Source organism: Salvelinus alpinus, chromosome 22 (genome assembly GCF_045679555.1).
Source record: "Salvelinus alpinus chromosome 22, SLU_Salpinus.1, whole genome shotgun sequence".
NCBI lineage: Eukaryota > Metazoa > Chordata > Actinopteri > Salmoniformes > Salmonidae > Salvelinus > Salvelinus alpinus.
Window position 1 is genome coordinate 18,071,535 of NC_092107.1, and position 27,336 is coordinate 18,098,870.

At 42.5% G+C, this 27,336-nt stretch overlaps 1 protein-coding gene across 1 annotated transcript in view; it reads left to right on the forward strand.

The window, feature by feature from the left end:
- Nucleotides 1-1,000: 1,000 nt before the first annotated feature.
- The window catches only part of LOC139549162 (prostacyclin receptor-like), a 48,566-nt gene continuing 22,230 nt past the window's right edge, over nucleotides 1,001-27,336 (forward strand). The window contains exon 1 of the mRNA XM_071359323.1: nucleotides 1,001-2,563. Within this exon, the coding sequence (XP_071215424.1) occupies nucleotides 1,736-2,563 (828 nt within the window). The 5' untranslated portion in view covers nucleotides 1,001-1,735. The remainder of the gene's footprint in view (nucleotides 2,564-27,336) is intronic.

A 27,336-nucleotide genomic window follows, 5' to 3' on the forward strand; every position in this document is an offset into this window, starting at 1 on the left:
CCCCCCCCCCCCCCTTAAAAGAGTTAGATGCACTATTGTAAAGTGGTTGTTCCACTGGATATCATAAGGTGAATGCACCAATTTGTAAGTCGCTCTGGATAAGAGCGTCTGCTAAATGACTTAAATGTAAATGTAAATGTTTTTACACATTTGGCAATTTTTTTTCTGACCAGCGTTGGCCAGATTTAGCCTCACCTCCGCGAATTCCGTCCAATTACAAAGAGTTAAAAAAAGTATACACTTGAAGTTATAGTTTAGTGAATGGATGCGTTTTTTTTCGTTGGTTCTTCTGGTTGTTGTAACGTTCTTGGGTTCTAATATTTAGCCAAGGAATGTAGACTAATTGTTGCATCATAATGAGATTGGAATTGTGGTTTGTATTCTGGCCAAAAATCTCTGATTTCGAAAGATATTAGAACGATATTTAAAAAAATCTTGATGACCAAGGAATGTAGGCGAATTGTTGCATCATAATGAGATTGGAATTGTGGTTTGTATTCTGGCCAAAAATCTCTGAATTCTAAAGATATTAGAACGATATTTGTAAAAAATCTTAATGACCTAATACATAGAATTACACAATTCTAGCTCATGGATGAGGTATCAAATTAATAAATCATTAATTCCCAGGCAAATAAATTAGGTTTATTTCAAATATATTCAAAATAAAGATGACTTTGTAAGTAATTAAATGTCGATTTTTTTAATGTAGGCTATATAGTACGGTATGGTTCGTCACTGGGCTTCTTGAAGGTGGTTAGAGAAAATGAAAGGGGAAAAATATGTGTGCCATATGAAAATTATGAAACATTTGAAAACCTACCAAAATCACCTCGAAAAGCGTATAGTCTTTGAAACATGTAGCTTTTCTGATAAGTTATATGACCTAAAGCAGTACATTTAACAGTCTCGGGGACTGAGAGCGAGAGAGAGAGAGAGAGAGAGAGTGTAGGCAACGCGTGGGCGAGAGAGTGCGAGAGAGAGAGAGAGAGAGAGCGGAAAGTGACACATGCACTACCCGCTCTTTATCATTAGCTGTCAGACAGATGCCTGCGACAGTCGGAGAGTTAGAGTTTCGGAGGAAGGACAACGGGGACTATAGAACAGACTGATCAAAAGATATGGAGTGGCAGTCGATTTTTGTCGCCAATTGAGACCCGTTTGGTAAGAGTTGAGCTTGTTTCGTTCCTATACACAGTGTTATTTACTACTCATTAATGCCAATATCGTTTGAACTGCTCTTGCGCAATGGAGCCCTAAATAGTTGCATGTTTTCTTTAAAAAAGAGAACCGTTTTATACCTTGGAGACTTTGGAAACTTTACAGAAGAGCAACAAGAGAAAGGGAAACAATTTGGGGGAAATCCACTGAATCACAATGATTCAACAATGCCAGCCCATTGGTCACAGACGTCAGTTCAATGTCTAGTTTTGAGTTGTCAACTAACCGTGAATTCAACCTGAAATCAACCAAACATGTCACCATGTCATTGGATTTAGGTCAAAAGTTGGGTGGCAAAAGATTGTTTCCCAGGTTGACTCAAGGTCATCAAATTGAAATTTTTGCTTGAAATGAGTGGAAAGAATGTTGATTCAACCGTTTTTTTCCCAGTGGAATGGGTCTTAACACTTACCATAGCCCTTTCTGCTGCCAAACAAGGGTGACTTTAAGAGCTTGAGGCGGCACACCACAAAACTGACAGCCTGACACACACACACACACTGAGCCTCGAGTCATGCTGTCGAACGAGAGCTGCGAGAACAGCACCCATATCCACACGGACGGGAACCCGGTGGTGAGCACGGTGATGTTCATCCTGGGGGTGATGGGGAACTTCATCGCCCTGGCCATCCTGGGTGTCCACCGGAAGGAGCGGCGCACCAAGTCCTCCGTCTTCTGCATCCTGGTGACGGGACTGGCCCTCACTGACCTGCTGGGTACCTGCTTCCTCAGCCCCCTGGTGTTTGTGTGCTACGCCCGCCAGCGGTCCCTGCTGGGGCTCACTGGGGACCAGGGACTCTGTGGCCTCTTCGCCTTTGCCATGACCTTCTTCGGCCTGGCCTCAATGCTCATCCTGTGTGCCATGGCCGTGGAGCGCTGCCTGGCCATCAGCCACCCCTATTTCTACTCCAAGTGCGTCCGACGCAGCTTCGCCAAGGTGGCCCTCCTGCTTATCTACGTCTTCACCTGCGCCTTCTGTGTTTTGCCATTCTTCGGCTACGGCCGCCACAAGCAGTACTGCCCGGGCACGTGGTGCTTCATCAAGATGGAGGCGGTGGGCGAGGGGGCGGACGAAGAGAGGAAGGTTCTGGCATTCTCGCTGTCCTACGCCTCGGTCATGGCGCTGCTGATTGTGGCGGTGTTTGTGTGCAACGGGTCGGTGATCGTCAGCCTGTGCCGGATGCACCGCAGCCAGATGACACGGCGTGGTTCGGTGGTGAATGGAGGGAGGAAGAGGAAGATGAGTCTGGGCTGGTTCGGACAGGGGGAGGAGGAGATGGACCACCTGATGCTGCTGGCCTCCATGACGGTCATCTTCGTTGTCTGCTCCTTGCCGCTCACTGTGAGTTGACCTCTGACCTCTCTCTCTCTGACCCATATCCCTGGGTGTTTGTTGTTGTGTGTGTTCATGTATGTGTGTGCATACGTGTGGCCCCAAGCTATGACTGACCCACGTCCTGTGACTTATCTGCGACTCAAACTCTGTGTGACTCACTGTATTTACTCACTTTTCCTGTGACCGAGTGACCTCTTTCTCTTTTGTGTCTCTTCAATTGTCTTATCCTCTCTGTCTGGATCTCTCTGTATGTGATTCTGTCTGATACCTAAGTCATGACCCTAGAGTACACTGTCATACTGTGGCTATTAGACATTAAAAACCACTTCGCTCAGCTCCTGATCTCTCTCTATACACACGTTCTGTGTAAACAATGGCATGCTGTGCTATCTCGCTCACTGTTAGATCGCTTCAGTGTCTTGATATTGACGTGAAAATAAGAACCACAGTGCTTTTGAGGAAGTATCAGATGTGGGAGAAACCTTTGTTCCAAGGAAGAAACTGTTTTAAAAAACCAAGCGGGCCTGTCTCTTCTCCTCTTCCCAATGGGGCCGTCCCTTATGACATATCCAATGCCCAGAGAGGTTTGGTTGCGTAACCAGACCGTCATTTGGATTGTAAATAAACCCGACCGTTGATGTTTTGCCTCTAATTGAGAGGTGTGTGCTAAACCTGCCAGCCCTGGAGGACTGGATCTGGCCCCTCCCTTCCCAGAGGGCTGTGGGGCGGGTCTCTGCTTGTGGGTGCTGTTCAGTGGGTTTGACACTGAGCTGGGGAGGCACCCTCCTGTCCCTGTCCCTTCTGGCTGTTACACACACACACACACACACACAGACACACACACACACAGACATACATATGGACATTTTTTGAAATACTGTTAAACTGAGGGTTGAAACCAAAACAATCTATGTTTTGCGGAAAGTCACTGTTTGAGTGTAAAGATATAAGCCTGCTATCCTTGATTACAAACGAAATAAGCTTGCCAGTTTCCTTTGATTTAAGTTCAATTATTGATTTGTGCTACTAAGTACAGTTGAGTAATGACATTCCAGTTGCCAAAGTAGTTAAAGAGTAACTCCAAGGAATGAGGATGATTGACTGTAATGTCAACTGTTGCCCTTTTTCTTTGAGTCATTCCATACCAATCTTCTCCCTGAGGTCTCTCTGCTGCCTGTGGGTAATACTCCATGATGAGACAGAAAGATGACAGAGCGGTTTTTAAGGAACTGTCTTGTTGCAGTCTGTCAGGATCTGTGGTTGATACCCTAGGGAAATATGCAGACACGTCCAGACTCCTGAGTCACTTCTTGGACCAGACGGTGTCTGTGGGTGTAGAATTTCCTCCAGCCTCCAGCAATGATTTGGCATACTTGTTGAAATTCAAATCTAACCAAATACTACTAAATGTGTAGATAGAGTCAGTTTGATTCATATGCAGATGGTAAGAAAGATTACCCTGCAGGTTGGGCCCCCCCCAAAATATAAAAAGGGAACTCAGTCTGGGTCTCAACTTACTGTTGAGACTTACACGGAACCCAAACCGGCTGCCCGCGTGCGCCATCGTGCATACATCTATTTTGTCCCCCAACACCAAACGCGATCACAGCACGCAGGTTAAAATATCAAGACAAACTCTGAACCAATTACATTAATTTGGGGACAGGTCGAAAAGCATTAAACATTTATGGCAATTTAGCTTGCACTTGCTAGCTAATTTGTCCTATTTATCTAGCTTGCTGTTGCTAGCTAATTTGTCCTGGGATATAAACATTAGGTTATTATTTTACCTGAAATGCACAAGGTCCTCTACTCCGACAATTAATCCACACGTATAAACGGTCAACCGAATAGTTTCTAGTCATCTTTCCTCCTTCCAGGCTTTTTCATCGTTTAATTTATATGGTGATTGGCATCTAAACTTTCATAGTATTACCACGACTACCGGCAAAACAGTTCATCTTTCAATCACCCACGTGGGTATAACCAATGAGGAGATGGCATGTGGGTACCTGCTTCTATAAACCAATGAGGAGATGGGAGAGGCAGGACTTGCAGCGCGATCTGCGTCAGAAATAGGAATGACTTCTATTTTAGCCCTTGCCAACGCAGCCTCTCGTTGACGCCCGCGAGCAGGGTGGGTGCAATAATTGAATAACATAGATTCCTAAATGTATTTTGCAACGCTCGGCGCACGCGACGCGAGCGGTGTAGTCAGGGTATTAGAATAGTAGAATATTCAAGGTGCAAATTTAGTTGTGCATCAGCAGTTTCTCTCTTGTTTCTCTTGACAGTCATTCAATTAGACGTCAGCTAACAATTGTTAGATTGGTAAGTTAGTCTAGCCAGCTATCTAAACTTGTAGTAATCATGGCCAAATACCGACCAGGCAAGCAGGGCACGTTAAGGCCGTTAATCTGGTGATTAATTGAATAGCCTGTTATTAAGGAATCACCCAACTGACTGACTCACACACCACCTCATACATGCCATACTGCGTGTGTGTGTGTGCTGTGCTGTGTGAATGTGACTATGAGTGGATTAGAGCGAGGTAATAGAGGAGTGTGTCTAGGATGAGACGAGTGCAGTTCAGCACAGTGCATGTCAATGCAGCAGTCTCTCTCTCCTCCCAGCTAAGCCCTGCTGCTTTGCCTATAGCCCCAGACCTGTAGTTAAGATGCGGGTTTAGAGTGTAAGACTGCTGGAACGTGATGGAAACCAGAGCAAGAGGAGATGCAGGATGGAGGAAAGAAACGACTCTAGTTTCTATAATTCCCTCTTTAATATGGTCGAGTGGCAATGGGATAGAGAGTCTAGTTTATGTAATACACTTACCACTCCTGTCAATACTGAGCACACATACAGTACAGTACAGTCCACACACACACACACTTAGACTCACAGGCACGCCGCCGTCTCTCTGTCCAATTCGTATTAATGGAATGCAAACACGTTGATGTAACACTATACAGTAGAGCACAATGCCAGGCGCTGAAGAATAGATGCTTTTTCTGACAGCGGTATGCTTTCAGCAACGCCACAAGATCTAGTGAGGCTTGGCTGGAACAAGTGAATATGAGCGAGATGGAAAGAAGAGATAAATATGGTGCATTTGGGCTGATAAGGGGAGGATGTGTTAGCTTTCAATCTGTCTACTCTGGAAGGAATGGATGGGGTGAGGGAGAGGGAGATTGAAAACCAGAAGAAGAGGAGAAGAGATGAGTAACCAGCTGGACTGATGCTGCTTGATACAGTGTAGGTAGGTCATATTCATGGAAAAGGCTCCGTGACAACTAATGTGAAGTTTGCAGAAGCATATCAAATTTGGTGTAAAATGAAAGCTAAGAGTCAATTATATATATATATATATATATCTTTTTTTATGAAGGCATATATCAATTCTTCAAACATTTTCCATCCTAAAAATTAGGAATAAGAAAAGGCTTTCTGGTCAAACAGATGGAAACGGGATATTTGCCTCCTGTAAGTTTAAGAAATGTTGCCTAGTGTCTTGTCATTCTGCCACCAAAAATATTGAACGTTTACAGAAGTACCAAGTAAAGGTAGACCTACCGATTAGTCAGTGTTTTTACTGAAAGCAATTTGGTTTATGATTTTATTTAAGTGATTCAAATGTGTCATTCGGTTCCCAAATCGGTAACAGAGTGACCAGAAAATCTGTCACAAAATGACTGCAACTGAATTGGCTACAATGGGAATTCATAGTAGTCACCAAGTCACAAGGTACAGTACAGTATAAAACAAGTAGAGTATAGGACAGTACAGTAAAGCACACTAGAGTACAGTATTATTTAGTGTACTGTACTCTACTTAACAATACAGTACACTACACGGCTGTGCTGTGTTCTGCTGTGCTGTACTCTACTCTACTGTGCTAGTCTGTGATGTCCAAACGTGTCTATGATTATAGTCTAGACGTCTATGATTGGTACAGACTTGGTCCATTCCGGACCAACCAAATTTGGTCTTGTTTGGGGGCGGAGCTCATTAGAATAATAGCCAATGTGTAGAATAATACCCAAGCATTAGGATATTACATTTGTCTACCTTCGTGTACCTATTCAGGATATCACCATGAAGAGAATGACATTCATAATTATGCATTTTTTGTATAGTACAGATCAGGGACCCATGATGTCATTCTGTTACCATCATTCTGTTATTGCAGAGGTGTTAAACTCATTCCATGGAGGGCCTAGTGTCTGCAGGTTTTTCCTTTCAAGACCTAGACAACCAGGTGAGGGGAGTTCTTTACTAATTAGTGACCTTAATTCATCATTCAAGTACAGTCGTGGCCAAAAGTTTTGAGAATGACACAAATATGAATTTCCACAACGTTTGCTGCTTCAGTGTCTTTAGATATTTTTGGCAGATGTTACTATGGAATACTGAAGTATAATTACAAGCATTTCATAATTGTCAAAGGCTTTTATTGACAGTTACATGAAGTTGATGCAAAGATTCAATATTTGCAGTGTTGACCCTTCTTTTTCAAGACCTCTGCAATCTGCTCTGGCATGCTGTCAATTAACTTCTGGGCCACATCCTGACTGATGGCAGCCCATTCTTGCATAGTCAATGCTTGGAGTTTGTCAGAATGTGTGGGTTTTTGTTTGTCCACCCGCCTCTTGAGGATTGACCACAAGTTCTCAATGGGATTAAGGTCTGGGGAGTTTCCTGGCCATGGACCCAAGAAATCAATGTTTTGTTCCCCGACCCACTTAGTTATCACTTTTGCCTTATGGCAAGGTGCTCCATCATGCTGGAAAATGCATTGTTCGTCACCAAACTGTTCCTGGCTGTTTGGGAGAAGTTGCTCTCGGGGGATGTGTTGGTACCATTCTTTATTCATGGATGTGTTCTTAGGCAAAATTGTGAGAGAGCCCACTCCCTTGGCTGAGAAGCAACCCCACACATGAATGGTCTCAGGATGCTTTACTGTTGGCATGACACATGACTGATGGTAGCGCTCACCTTGTCTTCTCCGGACAATCTTTTTTCCGGATGCCCCAAGCAATCGGAAAGGGGATTCATCAGAGAAAATGACTTTACCCCAGTCCTCAGCAGTCCAATCCCTGTACCTTTTGCAGAATATCAATCTGTCCCTGATGTTTTTCCTGGGGAGAAATGGCTTCTTTGCTGCCCTTCTTGACACCAGGCCATCCTCCAAAAGTCTTCGCCTCACTGTGCGTGCAGATGCACTCACACCTGCCTACTGCCATTCCTGAGCAAGCTTTGTACTGGTGGTGCCCCGATCCCGCAGCTGAATCAAGTTTAGGAGACGGTCCTGGCGCTTGCTGGACTTTCTTGGGTGCCCTGAAGCCTTCACAATAATTTAACCGCTCTCTTTGAAGTTCTTGATGATCCGATAAATGGTTGATTTCGGTGCAATCTTACTGGCAGCAATATCCTTGCCTGTGAAGCATTTTTTGTGCAAAGCAATGATGACGGCATGTGTTTCCTTGCAGGTAACCATGGTTGACAGAGGAAGAACAATGATACCAAGCACCACCCTTCTTTTGAAGCTTCCAGTCTGTTATTCGAACTCAATCAGCATGACAGAGTGATCTCCAGCCTTGTCCTCGTCAACACTCACACCTGTGTTAACGAGAGAATCACTGACATGATGTCAGCTGGTCCTTTTGTGGCAGGGCTGAAATAGTGGAAATATTTTTTGAGGATTCAGTTAATTTGCATGGCAAAGAGGGACTTTGCAATTAATTGCAAGTCATCTGATCACTCTTCATAACATTCTGGAGTATATGCTAATTGCCATCATACAAACTGAGGCAGCAGACTTTGTGAAAATTAATATTTGTGTCAATTTCAAAACTTTTGGCCACGACTGTACAAGGGTGGAGCGGAAACCCGCAGACACTTGGTCCTCCTTGGAATGAGTTTGACAGGTTTTATCGGATGTTAATCCACTTCACTTACTGTAGTTCATTAACCAAAATAGATTTTTTTGAACTCAAGGTGTCATATCATAGCGGACACCCCATTCTTTCTGCAGACATTTTTTAACCTTGATTCGTAGTAAATATAGATATTTACAGCATTTTTGGAAAACGTGGTCACATAGAAAACTGAGGGAGATTTTAGTGTCATTCTGTAACCAAACTTTACATCTGTACAGTGCAATTGTGGTTAGAATAAGTCTTGTTCCCCAACACTAAATTTAATCCAGACAGAAAATGTGGTTGTTTAATTAACATTGCAGGCTCAGACCAGTGTTTGATGATGGAGTCTGTAGGTATTTATAATATTTGCTTTGTGGTTTATTGAGGAGGGAATTTTTCAGGTGTGAAAAGGTGAAAGGTACAACAATGTGTAACATAACAGGACTGCAGACATTGCACCAGCTGACAAAGTTCCCTTTTAGACTTCTTTTCATGTTTCAATCTGGAGCCTACTTCTCAAATCTGACTCAAGGTCAGCAGCTATGTGCAGTATTGTAATTTGTTGGTCACTGCCAAACTATTTACCTAGGCCTCTCAGCGCTGTCCATATGGCCTTCAATTCCCTTTCACCCTGCTTTGATTTACATCCTGCGTGTGGTTGCATAAAGCGTTTGTGACATGGAGCAGAATAGATTGGTATCGTTAAACGATCGCCCTTGACGCTCTGAGGGCTATTGTGCGTCACTGTGGCCGATCTATCACTCCGAGATGTGACTGTGTTTTGGGATAAGGTTGTGTGTGTGTATGTAATACATCTGTCTGATGTGTATAAGCTGAAGTCCTTTTCTCTGGTGAACATTCGATGGTCTGATGCTTTTATCGATTTGATTGTAAATGTCATTGGTTATTTATAGTGCCTTGCAAAAGTATTCAGACCCCTTTAATTTCTTCACATTTTGTTGTGTTGCGAAGTGGGATTCAAATGGATTTAATTGTCATTTTGGTCAACAAAATACTCATGTTAAAGTGGAAGATGATTCATATTTTTTAAAGATGAATATAAAATGAAAGAAATAAAATATAGTCGTAGCATTAGTTAGCATTCTCTTTGTTTTAAGCAAGCCTAAATTAGTTGAGGTGTACAATTTGGATGAACAAATCACATAAAAAGCTACATGGACTCACTCTGTGTGAAATAATAGGGGTTGACATGGTTTTTAAATGCTATGTGGATTTTTTAAAAGAAGTACCATACCAAGGATCATTTTTCTATTTGATTTTGAATTTTAAGACCACTTAAAAAATACAAAATACAGAGAATGCCAAGAGTGTGCAAAGCTGTTATGACGGCAAAGGGTGGCTACTTTGAAGAATCTCAAGTATATAATATATTTATTTATATTTCATATATTATTTCATAGTTTTGATGTCTTCACTATTATTCTACAATGTAGAAAATAGTACAAATAAAGAAAAACCCTTCAATGAGTAGGTGTTCTAAAACTTTGGACTGGTACTCTACTTCCATTCATTTTTTCCAACTGGTACCGGGGGACATTCAGACGAGTATTGTGAGGCCTGTGGGCATCCTAGAGCAAAACAACATATTAGTGTGTAGCCCAAAAGGTTCGGACACTACAGACAGAAGTTGGGAGATTGGCTGTACCGACTTCAGACGAATCCCATCTTTCCATAGAGGGGTCATAATAGTTTGTAGGCCAAAACGTTCGGACGCTTAAGGATGATTTTGTGAGAAGACCGATTTTTAGGGATGTCTCATGGTCTGACAAACACCGCTCTAGCTCTGTCCCCTTTCAACGCAGATGCGGAAGTGCGACATCGGCGGACGCGGTGGATTGAGACACATGCAAAAAAAACACATCTGTAGCTTACAGTGTATTCAGACCCCTTCCCTTTTTCCACATTTTGTTATGTTTCAGCCGTATTCTAAAATGGATTAAATAGTTTTTTCAAGTATTCAGACACTTTACTCAGTACTTTGTTGAAGCACCTTTGGCAGCAATTACAGCCTTCAGTCTTTTAGGTATGACACTACAAGCTTGGTGCACCTGTATTTGGGGAGTTTCTCCCATTCTTCTCTGCAGATCCTCTCAACCTCTGTCAGGTTGGGTGGGGAGCGTCGCTGCACAGCTATTTTCAGGTCTCTCCAGAGATGTTCGATCAGGTTCAAGTCCCGGCTCTGGCTGGGCCACTCAAGGACATTCAGAGACTTGTCCCGAAGCCACTCCTGCATTGTCTTGGCTGTGTGCTTCGAGTCGTTGTCCTGCTGAAAGGTTAACCTTCGCCCTCAGTCTGAGGTCCTTAGCGCTCTGGAGCAGGTTTTCATCAAGGATCTCTCTGTACTTTGCTCCGTTCATCTTTCCCTCGAGTCCCTGCCTCTGAAAAGCATCCCCACAGCATGATGCTGCCACCACCATGCTTCACCGTAGGGATGGTGCCAGGTTTCCTCCAGACGTGACGCTTGGCATTCAGGCCAAATAGTTCAATCTTGGTTTCATCAGTTCAGAGAATCTTGTGTCTCATGGTCTGTGAGACCTTTAGGTGCCTTTGGCAAACTCCAGGCGGGCTGTCATGTGCCTTTTACTGATGAGTGGCTTCTGTCTGGCCACTCTACCATAAAGTTCTGATTGGTGGAGTGCTGCAGAGATGGTTGTCCTTCTGGAAGGTTCTCCCATCTCCACAGAGGAACGCTGGAGCTCTGTCAGTGACCATCGGCCCTCCTCCCCCGATTGCTCAGTTTGGCCGGGCGGCCAGCTCTAGGAAGAGTCTTGGTGGTTCCAAACTTCTTCCATTTAAAAACAATGAAGGCCACTGTGTTCTTGGGAACACAGACATTTTTTGGTACCCTTCCCCAGATCTGAACCTTGACACAATCGCGTCTCAGAGCTCTGCGGACAATTCCTTCAACCTCATGGCTTGGTTTTTGCTCTGACATGCACTGTCAACTGTGGGACCTTATACAGACAGGTGTGTGCCTTTCCAAATCATATCCAATCAATTGAATTTACCACAGGTGAACTCCAATCAAGTTGTAGAACCATCTCAAGGATGATCAATGGAAACAGGATTCACCTGAGCTCAATTTCGAGTCTCATAGCAAAGGGTCTCAATACTTATGTAAGTAAACAAGGTATTTCTGTTTTTTATTTTTAATACATTTGCAAGAATTTGCCATTGACACAAAACATGTAAAACGAAATGTCGGGAAGACCTGGGAGATGCTATTGATGATGATGAATGGATACAGATATGTTAGAATGCCCAGTCATGTTCATATAATCTCAGACATCAATTTATGCAGTTCAAGACCATCCATAGAGGGTAGTAACTGCCCGTGAAACTGAATATTATGCACTCAGAAATTGTATTATTCTGCTGGAGGTGTAAAGCACAAAAGGGGACATATATATATATTTTTATTTTATTTATCTAGCCAAGTCAGTTAAGAACAAATTCTTATTTATAATGACAGCCTACCCGATACCATATGTTGAGGTCTTGTGAACGCTGGCTGAATTCTGACAAAGAGTATGTCCTTTTATCTCAGCATGTCTACGGATTCTGCCTTCTCCCTGTTTTTATTTGCTTTGAAATGTTGATACCGGAGACTGTTATCAGAAGAAACTGTGTAACCAAGCATTTAAAGTGGCTAATAAATGCATTGCCATTCATTGGAAGGTTGGTTATCCTCCCACAATTTATGGAAGAAATGTCAAGTTATGTGCAGTATCACTAGATTTGTTTTAAGATTAAGGTTATACTGTGCAACATTCATAAGGTCTGGAAGCCTTATGTGGAATACTGTACGACAAAAGGAGTTTGTATTGAAAACATGTTCACGTCAGGGGAGATTTAGGCAATCGCTAGCTGCTGGGCTGCTCATTCCTGGCCCTGGGAGTCTGCTGTACTGTTGACAGTCTGAAACACCTGAAACCAATAATGTTTCACTAAGATCCTAAAGCTGAGAGGGGTGTGTTGGGTTGGGGCGCTGCAGGGCCGTGGACCCCTCGGGGCAGGACGAGGTGACCCAGGTGTATTGTGTGCAAGTAAAAAGAGCTCTACAGTACTATTAGGCCTATGATATGAATTATATGGAGGGTGTACTGTTTCTGTGTGTTAATGTGTAGGTGTATGTGTATGTTCAACTTTTGTTTTCCAAACCTTTCCCTTGAGAAAAACATGGGTAGGAAGTTGTGTAGGGGGCTCGGGTTGGCTGGGCAGTCTGACTGAAATTTGATATAGAGCAGGTATTCCCAAACTGAGGGGTACACACAATGCCGTCGGGGGTACCCCAAATAAAAATGTGATTCACATTTAAAATATATATATACAGTATATATATTTTAAAAAATTAAATCATTCTTCACATTTTCAAACAGTCCATTTACATTTTCCAACGGGGCTAAACATTTTGGTGAGTTTTTTTCTCGCCTGAGTAGCCTCGTTTCACTGCCAAAAATAAAATGAAACCATCTAGTGTTGTTATTTTGCTGAACACAATGTCAAATACAGGTAGCCTAGTCAAATAATTAACATCCAATCACATTAACCGTTACTCTCTCGCGGGAATTCCACTAACTGTCCGTATGTAGCCGAACATAGCTGCTGCTGATGGCGCAAAAGCCATGACAGGGAGACATAGTGGAGTGGTGACGCACGTGCAAGCAGTTGCTCCCGACGCCACTTGGGTACACTGCAGCATCCACCTGACAGCTTAATGCCTGACAGCAGACGTTTTGAACACTACAGTGAAAATGGTTAACTTTGTTAAAGCAAGGCCCCTGAACTCTCGTGTATTTTCTGTGCTATGCAATGATATGGGCAGCGACCATGTAACACTTTTACAACATACAGAGGTGTGCTGGTTATCAAGGGGCAAAGTATTGACACATTTTTTTGAATTGAGAGGAGTTTATAGTTTTCTTTACTGACCATGATTTTCACTTGTCTGACCACTTGCATGATGACGAGTTTCTCACACGACTGGCCTTTCTGGGTGACGTTTTTTCTCGCCTGAATGATCTGAATCTAGGATTACAGGGACTTTCTGCAACTATATTCAATGTGGGGGACAAAATTGAGGCTATGATTAAGAAGTTGGAGCTCTTAATCACACAGGTCTTTCCATCATTGTATGATTTTTTTGTGTGCAAATGAACTCAAGCTTACGGACAATGTCAAATGTGATATATCGAAGCACCTGAGTGAGTTAGGTGCGCAGTTACAGAGGTACTTTCCCGAAACGGATGACACAAAAAACTGGATTCGTTATCCCTTTCATGCCCTGCCTCCAGTCCACTTACCGACATCTGAACAAGAGAGCCTCATCGAAATTGCAACAAGCGGTTCTGTGAAAATTTGAATTTAATCAGAAGCCACTGCAAGATTTCTGGATTGGGCTTCGCTCAGAGTATCCTGCCTTGGCAAATCCGCTGTTAAGACACTGATTGATGCCCTTTGCAACCACGTACCTATGTGAGAGTGGATTCTCAGCCCTCACTAGCATTTAAACTAAATACAGGCTCAGACTGTGTGTGGAAAATCATTTAAGACTGAGACTCTCCAAAACAACCCAACATTACAGTGTTATGTGCATCCTTTCAAGCACACTCTTCTCATTAACATGTGGTGAGTTATTCACAATTTTCGATGAACAAATAAGGTTTTATATGTAAGATGGTTAAATAAAGAGCAAAAGGATTTATTATTATTATTTGTGCCCTGGTCCTATAAGATCTCTTTGTCACTTCCCACGAGCCGGGTTGTGACAAATTCACACTCATTCTTATGTTTAATAAATGTATCGTATAGTGTGTGTGTGGCAGGCTTACAATGATGGCAGAAAACAACATTTGAGAGTGCGCTGACCCTGGTGCTAGAGGGGGTACGCAGCTGGAGGTTGAACATTTGAAGGGGTACGGGACTATAAAAAGTTTGGGAACCACTGGTATAAAGCACAGTGGTAATGCATTGGGTATTCAACAAACATTTGGCCGTCTTTTTGAGTGGGTGAAAATAGGTTCTCATCAACGTATCAACCAAGTATTACCCAATTCTCCACGTTGAAATGACATGGTGAGCCCACAATCAAGACATCTTCATTTTGTTATTTGTAATTAATTCGGACAATTGTCTATAAGAAAATGTGGATTAGGTTGTGTAGATCGGTAGGAAAAGTGTAATCCTTTTGAGATTGAATTTTAAGGCAGCAAAATGTGATTAGTGTGCAAGGGGTGTGTAGACGTTCACTAGCGACTATCATCTCGAGGTAGTGTGTGTGTGTGTGCGTGCGTGCGTGCATTGCTGCATGCATGTTCACCCTCTAGTTAGTCAAATTGTGATTAGTGTAATTCACCCACATGAAGAAAATAGTATAGTATACTATGGTAGAAATACTATAGTATTCACTGTAGTGTTTTTGAAAAGTTAAGTCTGCAAATGACATGACTGTAGTGTCGTTTTTTTCCGAACTGTAGTATGCTGCAGTATTCACTGTATATTGTTTTTGAGGAGTGTAGCACATTTTCCATAACCTGTAGGACAGAGCCTGGATAGGTCAGAGCTTCTGCTCGTTTCTATAAGCTAAGATAACCTCTTCTCCCTCAGTCAGTGTGATAAGAGGTTAAGAATCATGCAAGTTGATCATAACAAACCCTTTTAAGTGTGAAAGATGTGGGAGTGCAGCACTGCGTGGTCCTTTGTTTTGGTCTGTGTGCTATTGCTCAAAGGCACATTTAACAGATTTTTCACCTAGTCGGCTTGGCAACCTTTCGGTTACTGGCCCAACGCTGTTAACCACTAGGCTACCTGCTTCCCCTGCTGCATACCTTATCCTGCTGTTGTCACAGTTCCGCATGTCTAGTTTGGAGTCTTCCGGAGAGTAGATGTGCTCTGTGAAAGAGATAACAAACCCACTTCCATGACCTCTCCCCCTGTTATTTCCTTACTATATATGGTTAACACATGCCCATTCATCTGACAGGGCCAGACTAATAGCCTGCCTGTAGCGTGCCTTGCACCTCATTGACCCTCAACCCTATCCCTCCCCCGTACGTCCCCTAACCACCCTCTAGGGAACTACCCACATGGAAAAATACTATAGAATACTACAGTACTTGCTATAGATTTCTATAGTAAACTGCAGTATACTGTAGAATACTAAACTACACTGTAGTATGTTGTAGTATACTGTAGAGTACTACAGTATATACTACAGTGTTATCTGGAGACAAAAAACACTAGTAAATACTACAGTAATGTCTGAAAAAATACTACAGACACCAAAAATACTAAACTTTTTAAATTATAGTAAATACTACAGTATTTGATTTGCATATACCATGCCCATTCCCCTCCACCATATCGCAGTTTGTGACACCATAAGTAAGAAACCTACATGTCAAGTGTAGGCCATATTGTTTTCCCCACAGATTATTGAAAATGTGGTCTTTAACTATTTCTCCAGTAGGTTTCCTGAAGGAGAAAGCCTGCACTTCTGTGTCAAAAATGTTTAAAAAAAAGACTATAGTATATACTACGATCTGCAAAAACACTACATTAATTACTGTAGTATAAACTACAGTTTTCTTTTACTACAGTGTTTATACTAGAGTTAACTGCATATATATTTTTCTTTATTTAACCAGGCAAGTCATTTAAGAACAAATTCTTATTCACAATGACGGCCTAGGAACAGTGGGTTAACTGCCTTGTTCAGGGGCAGAATGACAGATTTTTACCTTGTCAGCTCGGGGATTCGATCTAGCAACCTTTCGGTTACTGGCCCAACGCTCTAACCACTAGGCTTCCTGCCGCCCCTAAATATACTACAGTCAATACCACAGTAAAGTCAGCAAAAACACTACAGTGAATACTATAGTATTTATACCATGGTATACTATAGTATTTTTTTAGTGCGGGTGAAGCATCAGTCAGGGCACATCAGGTTACTCATCAATACAGAGATCAAAAGAGGGCAGGGTTGAAATTAGGTAAGAGGGATATGGGATCAGGGATTCTACTAGGCACTTCCATAACACTTTAGTGTACAGTAAGCACAAAAGTGTTGAAATGTTAACATTGGCACCTACATACGCAAAACCGCTATCAACATCGGTCCAAACCACTATTTAGGGCCCAGCCAAAAGATGCTTTGGTTGAATGACTCAGGTTCTAGATTGACATTTCGTACTTTGCCTTGCTCAGCAGTATAATATTGACCTGTTCTTCTGCAATTATATGTCTGTGACCTCCGTAACGTTCAAAGGGTACTTTGTTAATGGCTTTTACAATGTTCCAATGAATGTTCCCTTGTCTATATGTTGTACAGCCGTTGAGGCTAACGTTCCTTGGTCATGGGTCCAAGCCTGAGAAATGTCCTTCTCTTTCAGTCTGGAAATTCCAATGTAATCACATGAACTAAGCAGATCCCGACTGTGGGATCTGTCACGCCTGCTCCCGCTCCCCCTCCCTGGCGCTCGAGGGCGCCAAGCTACCCATCTTTACACGCACCTGGCACCATCATTACGCGCAGCAGCGCTTGTTGGATTCACATGGACTCCTTCACATGGCTGATTGCCCCTGTCTGTTCCTCGGTGGTGTTCCCTTTGTCCGCGTTAATTCTTGTCATGTGTTCCTGTCCAGACGCTGTTCCTGTTCCGTTTCATGTCCGTCAGCTATTAAACCTTCAACCCCTGTACCTGCTTCTCATCTCCTGCGTCGATCCTTTTCAGGATCTGAGTGGGAAAGAAGACAAAATCCCAGTGTGACGGTGAGGCTACTTTGAGCAAAGATTAGCTTGTAAGGTAAGGGGAGCTGTTTGCTGTTCTCTGGTAATGTAATGCCAACTGGCCTTAGAAAGGCATCCACCGCTCAATAATAGCTAGTGTTGCATGTGTGGGGAGAAGTCATCCAATCATCGATCCATATGAAAGTTTAGGCCTTACTGGATGGAGAGAATCCTGTAAAGGGGAGAGTGAGTGAAACACTTAGACGAGCCAGAGCCTCCATTTAGTCCCAGGTGCTCTAGGCAGGATTTAAAGAAATCGAGAACCCTATTGTCAGGCTCATCCAGGTCTCTGGTGGAAAGGTCACCACTGTGTTGTGATTAAAAAGCCAGCCTTTGTGACCTGAACAAAAAGAATTCCGTCTCTGAATGAATTAGGACTTACACACACCAGGGCAGCAGGCTCTCTGTGTATGTCTCCGCCCTCCAGATCTACTAGTAATTGCTGTGTCCAAAGGCTCCCAGGCACAGCTTTAAACGCTCTTATGTTACGTCTCAGTGAAACACAATGTTCTGTTTAGTCTAAATCACTAACTGCTCACAGACAACTGGTTCAGATGGGTTTGGCAGTGCACGGACTCAGCCACCACAGATGGGGTGACGTTTGGCGCGTCACACTTTCCACCTGCCCCTGTACCCACACGTCCAATGTGTGGCACAGAGAGGGATTAAGGTAAACGTATCACAGGAGCAGGAAGGATATATCCTGCAGGATAAATGTCCACCCTTTGTCGTTGGCATCGAGAGAATGATTGACAGTGGTGAGCTGTTGCAGGAAGATCTTGAACAGATATTGCACAGAGAGAGAAAGAGAGGGGAAACTGAGGTTTGGGGAGGGAGAAGAAGAGCGAGAGAGAGAGAGGCCGCCGTAGGCAGACCTGGCTCTCAAGAGAAGACAGTGTTACGGCAGATTTCCTCCTCTTCGTCAGAAGAGGAGGTGTAGGGATCGGACCAAAACGTAGAGTGGAAAGTGTCCATGTTTTATTAACAATTAAACTGAACACTAAACGAAACAAAATAGCAAAAGAGAATCTAACCGACAAACAGTCCCGTGTGGCACAACTACATACACGGAAGACAAACACCCACAAAACACACGTGAAACCCCGGCTGCCTAAGTATGATTCTCAATCAGGGACAACGATTGACAGCTGCCTCTGATTGAGAATCATACCAGGCCGAACGCACAAAACCCCAACATAGAAAACAACACATAGACAACCCACCCCAACTCACGCCCTGACCATACTAACTAAATACAAAACAAGAGAAAACAGGTCAGGAACGTGACAGACAGGCTATGTGCACACTGCCCACAAAATGAGGTGGAAACTGAGCTGCACTTCCTAACCTCCTGCCAAATGGATGACAATATTAGAGAGATATTTCCCTCAGATTACACAGATCCACAAAGAATTTGAAAACAAACCCAATTTTGAAAAACGTCACCATGAGCCATCCGCTCATAGTAGCTGGCAGCATGATGCCACCCTGTTAGTCCCACTGACCTCAGGTAGCCCGGCTTCTTCACTAAGAGGTGGAGCAATCGGCTGAAGTCCTGCATGCTGATCAATGGATGGCTCGGGACTCGTTTGTTCATTTATTTACCAACAGGAGGTCCTTACCATCTGGTGGTTTGTTTGGAGTATAGATTGATTTGTTGGTCTGGTGGACCATGGAGTGGTAGATACATTGCTGTTTTTACAGAGGTTGCAGTGGGCAGTAATATTTGATATGCGAATATACAGTATATTGTATACACATCAAATGCAACTCGTAATAAGACTAAGCAGTTAGCCTATTAAAATGCTTGTCTGACTCCATAAAGATAATTAGCAATATGCAAGAGACTATGGTTGTGTTACAGTAATAGGCAATAAATAAATGTCTGACAATGGAATTCGAAAAACAAGTGTATTTAATTACTTTGTAAAATGAATGGATTCACATACAAGGCATGAAGCTTGAGTTACAAAGCATTAACCAGCATTACAGGGCATTGTTCCAAGCATGGTCAGCGAGAGAGAGGGAGAGATCGTAGCCTGAAAGGCCATGCCCCAAAAGTCCATGGTGTGGAGAGAGAAAGAAAGAAGGAGAGTATCACCACAGCAGGTCGGGAACAAAAAAGTGCTAGAACAATGGAGCTAAGACCCTTTCTTAAGTGTCTGAGTTTTCTGGGTTCAAAATCTGAGTTGTGGTACAATAGTATTGGTTTAAAGTTAACCTCCGATCAGGTGTCAGATCTACGTGATCCGACCTCTCCTTCACAGAGGTGAGACAATGGGAGATCAACACAGAGAATGCTGAATTCCTAAGAGGAACTTCTTGCATATAGTTCATAAGAGTTGGGCTGCCCTACAAGGTTAAGCATAGAGAGAGGAGTGATGCACTGACATGAACCTTTACAGACCTCATTTCAAAATGTACATTCACGAAAAATAGTTCCCAATGTAGTTGGTCCATTTCTTTTCCATTAGCCTTTACCTTGTAAAGGAAGAAGGATTAAGCTTCATTCTGTTCTGCCCTCTCTCTGTCTCTGTCTCTCTGTCTCTCTGTCTCTGTCTCTCTGTCTCTGTCTCTCTGTCTCTCTCTCTCTGTCTCTCTCTCTCTGTCTCTCGCTCTCTCGCTCTCTCGCTCTCTCGCTCTCTCGCTCTCTCGCTCTCTCGCTCTCTCGCTCTCTCTCTCTCTCTCTCTCTCGCTCTCTCGCTCTCTCGCTCTCTCGCTCTCTCGCTCTCTCGCTCTCTCGCTCTCTCGCTCTCTCGCTCTCTCGCTCTCTCTCTCGCTCTCTCTCTCGCTCTCTCTCTCGCTCTCTCTCTCGCTCTCTCTCTCGCTCTCTCTCTCGCTCTCTCTCTCTCTCTCTCTCTCTCTCGCTCTCTCTCTCTCGCTCTCTCTCTCGCTCTCTCTCTCTCTCTCTCTCTCTCTCTCTCTCTCTCTCTCGCTCTCTCTCTCGCTCTCTCGCTCTCTCTCTCGCTCTCTCGCTCTCTCTCTCTCGCTCTCTCTCTCCCGCTCTCTCTCTCTCTCTCTCTCTCTCTCTCCCGCTCTCTCTCTCGCTCTCTCTCTCTCTCTCTCTCTCTCTCTCTCTCTCTCTCTCTCTCTCTCTCTCTCTCTCTCTCTCTCTCTCTCTCTCTCTCTCTCTCTCTCTCTCTCTCTCTCTCTCTCTCTCTCTCTCTCTCTCTCTCTCTCTCTCTCTCTCTCTCTCTCTCTCTTTCAATTCAAGGGGCTTTATTGGCATGGGAAACATGTGTTAACATTGCCAAAGCAAGTGAGGTAGACAACACACAAAAGTGAAATAAACAATAAAAATGAACAGCAAACATTACACATACAGAAGCTTCAAAACAATAAAGACATTACAAATGTCATATTATATTATATATCTCTCTCTGTCTATGTCTCTGAAATAAACATTTACAGTAAACATTAAACACACAGAAGTCCTGAAAGTATACATACAGTGTTGTAACGATGTGCAAAAAGTAAAAAAGGGAAAATAAATAAACATAAATATGGGTTGTATTTACAATGGTGTTTGTCTTCACCGGTTGCCCTTTTCTTGTGGCAACAGATCACAAATCTTGCTGCTGTGATGGCACACTGTGGCACACTTCCTTAAGTTTGGGTCAGTCACAGGCGTCAGGTATTCTGTCACTGTGTACTCTCTGTTTAGGGCCAAATAGCATTCTAGTTTGCTCTGTATTTTTGTTAATTACTTGACAGATTAGAAATAACAATATTTACGTTTTCTCATGATTTGGTTGGGTCTAATTGTGTTGCTGCCTTAGGGCTCTGTGGGCTCTGTTTGTGAACAGAGCCCCAGGACCAGCTTGGTTAATCTCACTGTAGGTGATGGCTTTGTTATGGACGGTTTGGGAATCGATTCCTTTTAGGTGGTTGTAGAATTGAACGTCTCTTTTCTGGATTTTGATCATTAGCGGGTATCGGACTAATTCTGCTCTGCGTGCATCTTTCTCTCTCACTCTCTCTGTGCCATATCTGTTCAGGATCTTCCTACACCTTCTCACCACTGGCAATCATTATCTTGATGCCAACGACAATGGGAGGGTGGATGGATATTTGTTTTCCATTAGCCTCTACCTTTGTGTGTGTGTGTGTGTGTGTGTGTGTGTGTGTGTGTGTGTGTGTGTGTGTGTGTGTGTGTGTGTGTGTGTGTGTGTGTGTGTGTGTGTGTGTGTGTGTGTTTGTACACTACCAAGTCCCAAATGATTGGCATCCTTGATAAAAGACTGCATGAAATGTATAATGCAATATTGTATACCCATGTTTTTTTTTGTGTACTAATACAATTGCTCTGATAAAGAGATTTTGATTAACAAGTCATACAAAAAAACATGTAAAAAAGATAGCCGTCAAAATGATCGCCACCCCTGTTTTCAATACTCTGGCAGCCTCCCCTTGTAAGGATAAGACCTATTGGAAAACACATTGGGAGGGATCTTAGACCCGAAGTTCTCAAACTTTTTGGGTCCGGGGACGCATATTGTGATAGTACATTCATCAGCGACCCCCTCATAATCAGAACACCACTCGAGTGAGTTCAAAATAGCATACAAGGAGTTTTACTATTACTTTGGCAGTACATGGCCGGATGAACCAAGTCTCGGGCCCTGGGAAGAAAATGTTTGCAGTTTTCAAGCTAATTTCCTGCATTTCTACACATTTTGTCATGGGGCAGTGAGACTTTTTGTTGTTGCAGCTTTAAAGCTAATATCCTGCATTTCTACACATTTTGCCATGAGCAGAGAGAGAAAGAAAATCAGTTTTAAAAGCTTAAATTACAGTGCATTTATGTAAAAAACAAGGGAATTTGAAGGGAATTCAAGAACTATTGAATTGAAAAATGTATAATTGGCGGAGTACTGTGGATACCAATATCCCAGTGAGCCTCCAAGGCCATTGTTGCCCAAGGTTAAGAACATACATTGTAGATTGAAGGAGATCCAGTGCCTTCAGAAAGTATTCACACCCCTCACCCCCATTTTTTCCCACATTTTGTTGTGTTACTGCCTGAATTTAAATTGGCTTAAATTGAGATGTGTTGTCACTGGCAATACTCAATAATGTCCAAGTGGGATTATGTTATTTGAGATTTTAACTAATTTAAAAGGAAATGCTGAAATGTCTTGAGTCAAGAAGCATTCAACCCCTTTGTTATTGCACGTCTAAATAAGTTGAGGAGTAGAAATGTGCTTAACAAGTGTCATGACGTTGGCCTAGGGGTAGGTTTATGACAGTCATAAATACCTCTTTCCCCCCTTTTCCCTCTCCCTACTATAACTGGTGTGACATAAGAAAACCCCTTGGTTAACATAGAGATTCTGGGAACATCAGAAGTGGGGGGAAATGAACTATATTCTGGTAATCCGACCAACTGAACATATGCGGTGGTACTTAAGGTATATTATGTCAGTTCGGTTGCCCTCTGACACATTCTCATCAATGATAGAATGACAAACTCTACTGTGGAAAGTCTAAACGTCAGAGGTATCGGATTCACATGGAATTGTTGTTTAATTCAAATGTTTGAATATGAAATTATTTGTGAAGAGATTAACTAAATGTAATTTTAGCTTCCAAATGAGAGATTTGGATTTTCATAAATTTGGGCTTCTGCTCAACTAGGGGCCCGCCCCTGTGAAGAGACATGGGTTATAAACTTTTCCGACACACCCCTCTCCCTCCACTATAAAAGCCATTGGCAAAAATATAACTTTCTGTTCCGGGTACATTTAGGATGACGATCCGATGTCAGAATGGTTCAGATAATAACTACAGAACTAAGCCAACATCAGCATGGACTTTGGTTGCAAATGGTATGAACTTTGAACTCGTATTCACTACAGAAGTGATACCTCCTAGCCGTTGAGTTAGCAACAGCTGCTACAAACGCAGGTTAGGAAGGACAGTCAGAGTATCCCGTCTACTACACATCGACGCTACTCCAACGTATCCAGTGACCACCGGAGACATTCTTCAAAGGACAGAGGACTCGGTTTGGCAAGACGGCCTTCCATCTACCACCAACCTACTGAAGCGCAGCTCAGAGTAAATATTTATTGCATTTTCCTTTTCAAATGGGCGGTAATTTAGAATGCATAAGATACTGTATTTACGATAGCACAGCTTCGGCCCTGTTCCAGTCTCCCGCTCTTTCACTAAAACTCAGCCCCTTCCCTTTGTGTAACAAGCTGTCATATCTATTCCGCCCGCTAGGGACGTTTTTCTTTATGACGGCACTTTGTAATCAAGTTATGATTTAATTGTGTATGTGTGTTTCTGTGTGATTAGTTAGGTATTTAGTAAATAAATAATTAAACCCAATATTGTATTGCTGATTCAACTTGTTAGCCAGGATTCTTGCAGATAACCAAGGATTTACCACTTTCAGATGAGACTGAATAAAATGACGATTAATGTGACTGCTATGGATGTAAAATATTACTAAATCTTTAGGAGTTTATTCGGAAGATAACAGCTCTATAAATATTATTTTGTGGTGTCCCTCTCTAGTTAATTAACATTTACATGATTAGTTCAATCAGGTAATATTAATTACGGAGAAATTATTTTATAGAATAGCATGTCATAGCAATTAATCTGGCATAGCCAAAGACACGACACAAGTCACACGATGAGTCGCATGGACAAATCGCTTTGCCACATTTCTTTTGTATTACCACCGAGTTTCTAAACCCAGAGGCACAACATCGTGACACTTCTGAAACAGACCGACCAGACCAGGCCTGGGTTTGTGGTTTGAGAAGTGAACATTTCTTCCTTGGTTGTTCATTATCTCAAACACAACCTACATTCGAGCCAATGTCTTAAGTGATTGAACATGTTATTACTCTAACCTGGTGACAGTGACAAACTGACACGTCTTCATTTTTGTCAAAAACGACTTCATATCAAAGGAGTGTCTTTTGATTTGACAGCCTGCACATGCGCAGTTCAGCTCTACACTCTGAGAACAAAAGGTGTTATCTAGAACCAAAAAAGGGTTATTCGGCTGTCCCCATAGGAGAACCCTTTGAATAACTCTTTTGATTCCAGGTCGAACCCTTTCTGTTCCAGGTCGAACCCTTTTGGGTTCCATATAAAACCCTCTCCACAGAACCCAAAATATTTCTACCTGGAACCAAAAAGCGTTCTACCTGGAACCAAAAAAGGTTATCCTATGGGGATGGCCGAAGAACCATTTTGGAACCCTTTTTTCTAAGAGTGTAGATGACTGTTAAACTCAATGACATGTTGCTACTCATGAGCTTAGCTAGTCAACGTCGCCTACGAGTGTGATCAGGGATTTCTATTGGAGAAGCAGTTTTATCTTCAATACCAAAGTTAAAACTGTACTTTGGTATTACTTTATTGGCTTGTTGCAAACAGGATGCATGGAATATTTTGATTCTGTACAGGCTTCCTTCTTTTCACTCTGTCCGTTAGGTTTGTATTGTGGAGTAACTACAATGTTGTTGATCCATCCTCAATTTTCTCCTGTCACAGCCATTAAACTCTGTAACTGGGTTAAAGTCACCATTGGCCTCATGTTGAAATCCATGAGCTTCCTTACCAGCAACTAAGCTAGGAAGGACGCCTGTATCTTTGTAGTTACTGTGTGTATTGATATTAGCTACTCAAGCTAAAGTTCTTCAGAGACCCGTCCCTGCTGTGTGTGATGCAAGACCAGCTCAGTGTTGCAGGCTGATGTATTTGTACTTGTTATGGATCCCCAGCAGCTACTCTTCCTGGGGCCCTGCAAAATTATTAAGGCAGTTATACAATTTTAAAAACATTACAATACATTCATTACAGAATTCACAACACACTTAAGTGTGTGCCCTCAGGCCCATACTCCACTACCACATATCTACAACGCAAAATCCATGTGTACGTGTGTATAGTGCGTTTGTATGCATGTGTCTGTGTCTGTTTGTGTTACTTCACAGTCCCTGCTGTTCCATAAGGTGTATTTTTACCTGCTTTTTAAATCTGATTCTACTGCTTGCATCAGTTACCTGATGTGGAATAGAGTTCCATGTAGTCATGGCTCTATGTAGTACTGTGAGCCTCCCATAGTCTGTTCTGGACTTGGGGACTGTGAAGAGACCTCTGGTGGCATGTCTTGTTGGGTATGCATGGCTGTCAAAGCTGTGTGATAATATTTTAAACAGACAGCTCGGTACCTTCAGCTTGTCAACACCTCTGACTTCCTCATTACTTGTTTTTGTAAATCTCTCTTCCACTTTGAGCCATGAGAGATTGACATGCATGTCATCAATGCTAGCTCTCCATGTACTTTTAAGGGCCAGCCGTGCTACCCTGTTCTGCAATTTTCCCAAGTCCCTCTGTGGCACTTGACCACACGACTGAACAGTAGTCCAGGTGCGACAAAACCAGGGCCTGTAAGACCTGCCTTGTTGATAGTGTTGTTAAAAAGGCAGAGCACCGCTTTATTATGGACAGACTTCTCTCCATCTTAGCTACTGTTGTATGAATATGTTTTGACCAGGACAGTTTACAATCCAGGGTTACTCCAAGCAGTTTAGTCAATTACTCAATTTCCACATTATTCATTACGAGATGTAGTTAAAGTTTAGGGTTTAGTGAATGATTTGTCCCAAATACAATGTTTTTAGTTTAGGAAATATTTAGGACTAACTTATTTTTTCCTACCCATTCCGAAACTAACTGCAGCTTCTGTTAAGTGTTGCAGTTATTTCAGTCGCTGTAGTAGCTGACGTGTATAGTGTTGAGTCATCCGCATACATCCGCATTACTCAAAGCCAGTGGCATGTCGTTAGTAAAGATTGAAAAAAGCAAGGGGCCTAAACAGCTACCCTGGGGAATTCCTGCTTCTACCTGGATTATGTTTGAAAGGCTTCCATTAAAGAACACCCTGTTCTGGTTGACAAGTAACTCTTTATCCACATTAAAGCAGGGGGTGTAAAGTCATAACACACACGTTTTTTCCAGCAGCAGAATATGATCGATAATGTCAAAAGCTGCACTGAAGTCTAACAAGACAGCCCCCACAATAATTTTATCGTCAATTTCTCTCAGCCAATCAGTAATTTGTGTATGTGCCGTGCTTGTTGAGTGTCCTTTCCTATATGCATGCTGAAAGTCTGTCAATTTGTTTACTGTGAAATAGCATTGTATCTGGTCAAACACCATTTTCTCCAGAAGTTTACTAAGGGTTGGTAACAGGCTGATTGGTCGGCTATTTGAGCCAGTAAGGGGGCTTTATTATTCTTGGGTAGCGGAATGCCTTTAGCTCCCCTCCATGCCCGAGGGCACACACTTTCTAGTAGGCTTAAATTGAAGATAGGAGTGGCAATATTGTTCGCTATTATCCTCAGTAATTTTCCATCCAGATTGTCAGACCCCGGTGGCTTGTCATTGTTGATAGACAACAATATTTTTTTCACCTCTTCTACACTGACTTTACATAATTTAAAAGTACAATTATTTTCTTTCATAATTTGGTCAGATATACATGGATGTGTAGTGTCAGTGTCCCTAAGTTTGTTTATCTTGCCAATGATAAAGTCATGAAAGTAGTTGACAATATCAGTGGGTTTTGTGATAAATGAGCCATCTGATTCAATGTATGATGGAGCCGCGTTGGCTTTTTTTCCCCAAAATGTAATTTAAGGTGCTCCAAAGCATTTTACTATCATTCTTTATATAGTTTATCTTTGCTTCATAGTATAGTTTATTTTTATTTAGCTTAGCCACATGATTTCTTAATTTGCAGTACGTTTGCCAATCAGTTGGGCTGCCAGACTTATTTACCATACCTTTTGCCGCATCCCTCTCAACCATACAATTTTTCAATTCCTCATCAATCCAAGGGGATTGAACAGTTTTTACAGTCATTTTCTTAATGGGTGCATGCTTATTAGTAACTGGAATAAGTAGTTTCATAAATGAGTCAAGTGCAGCATCCTCATTACACACCACAAACCAGCAAATATTCTTTACATCATCAACATATGAATCACTACAAAACTTCTTGTATGACCTCTTATACA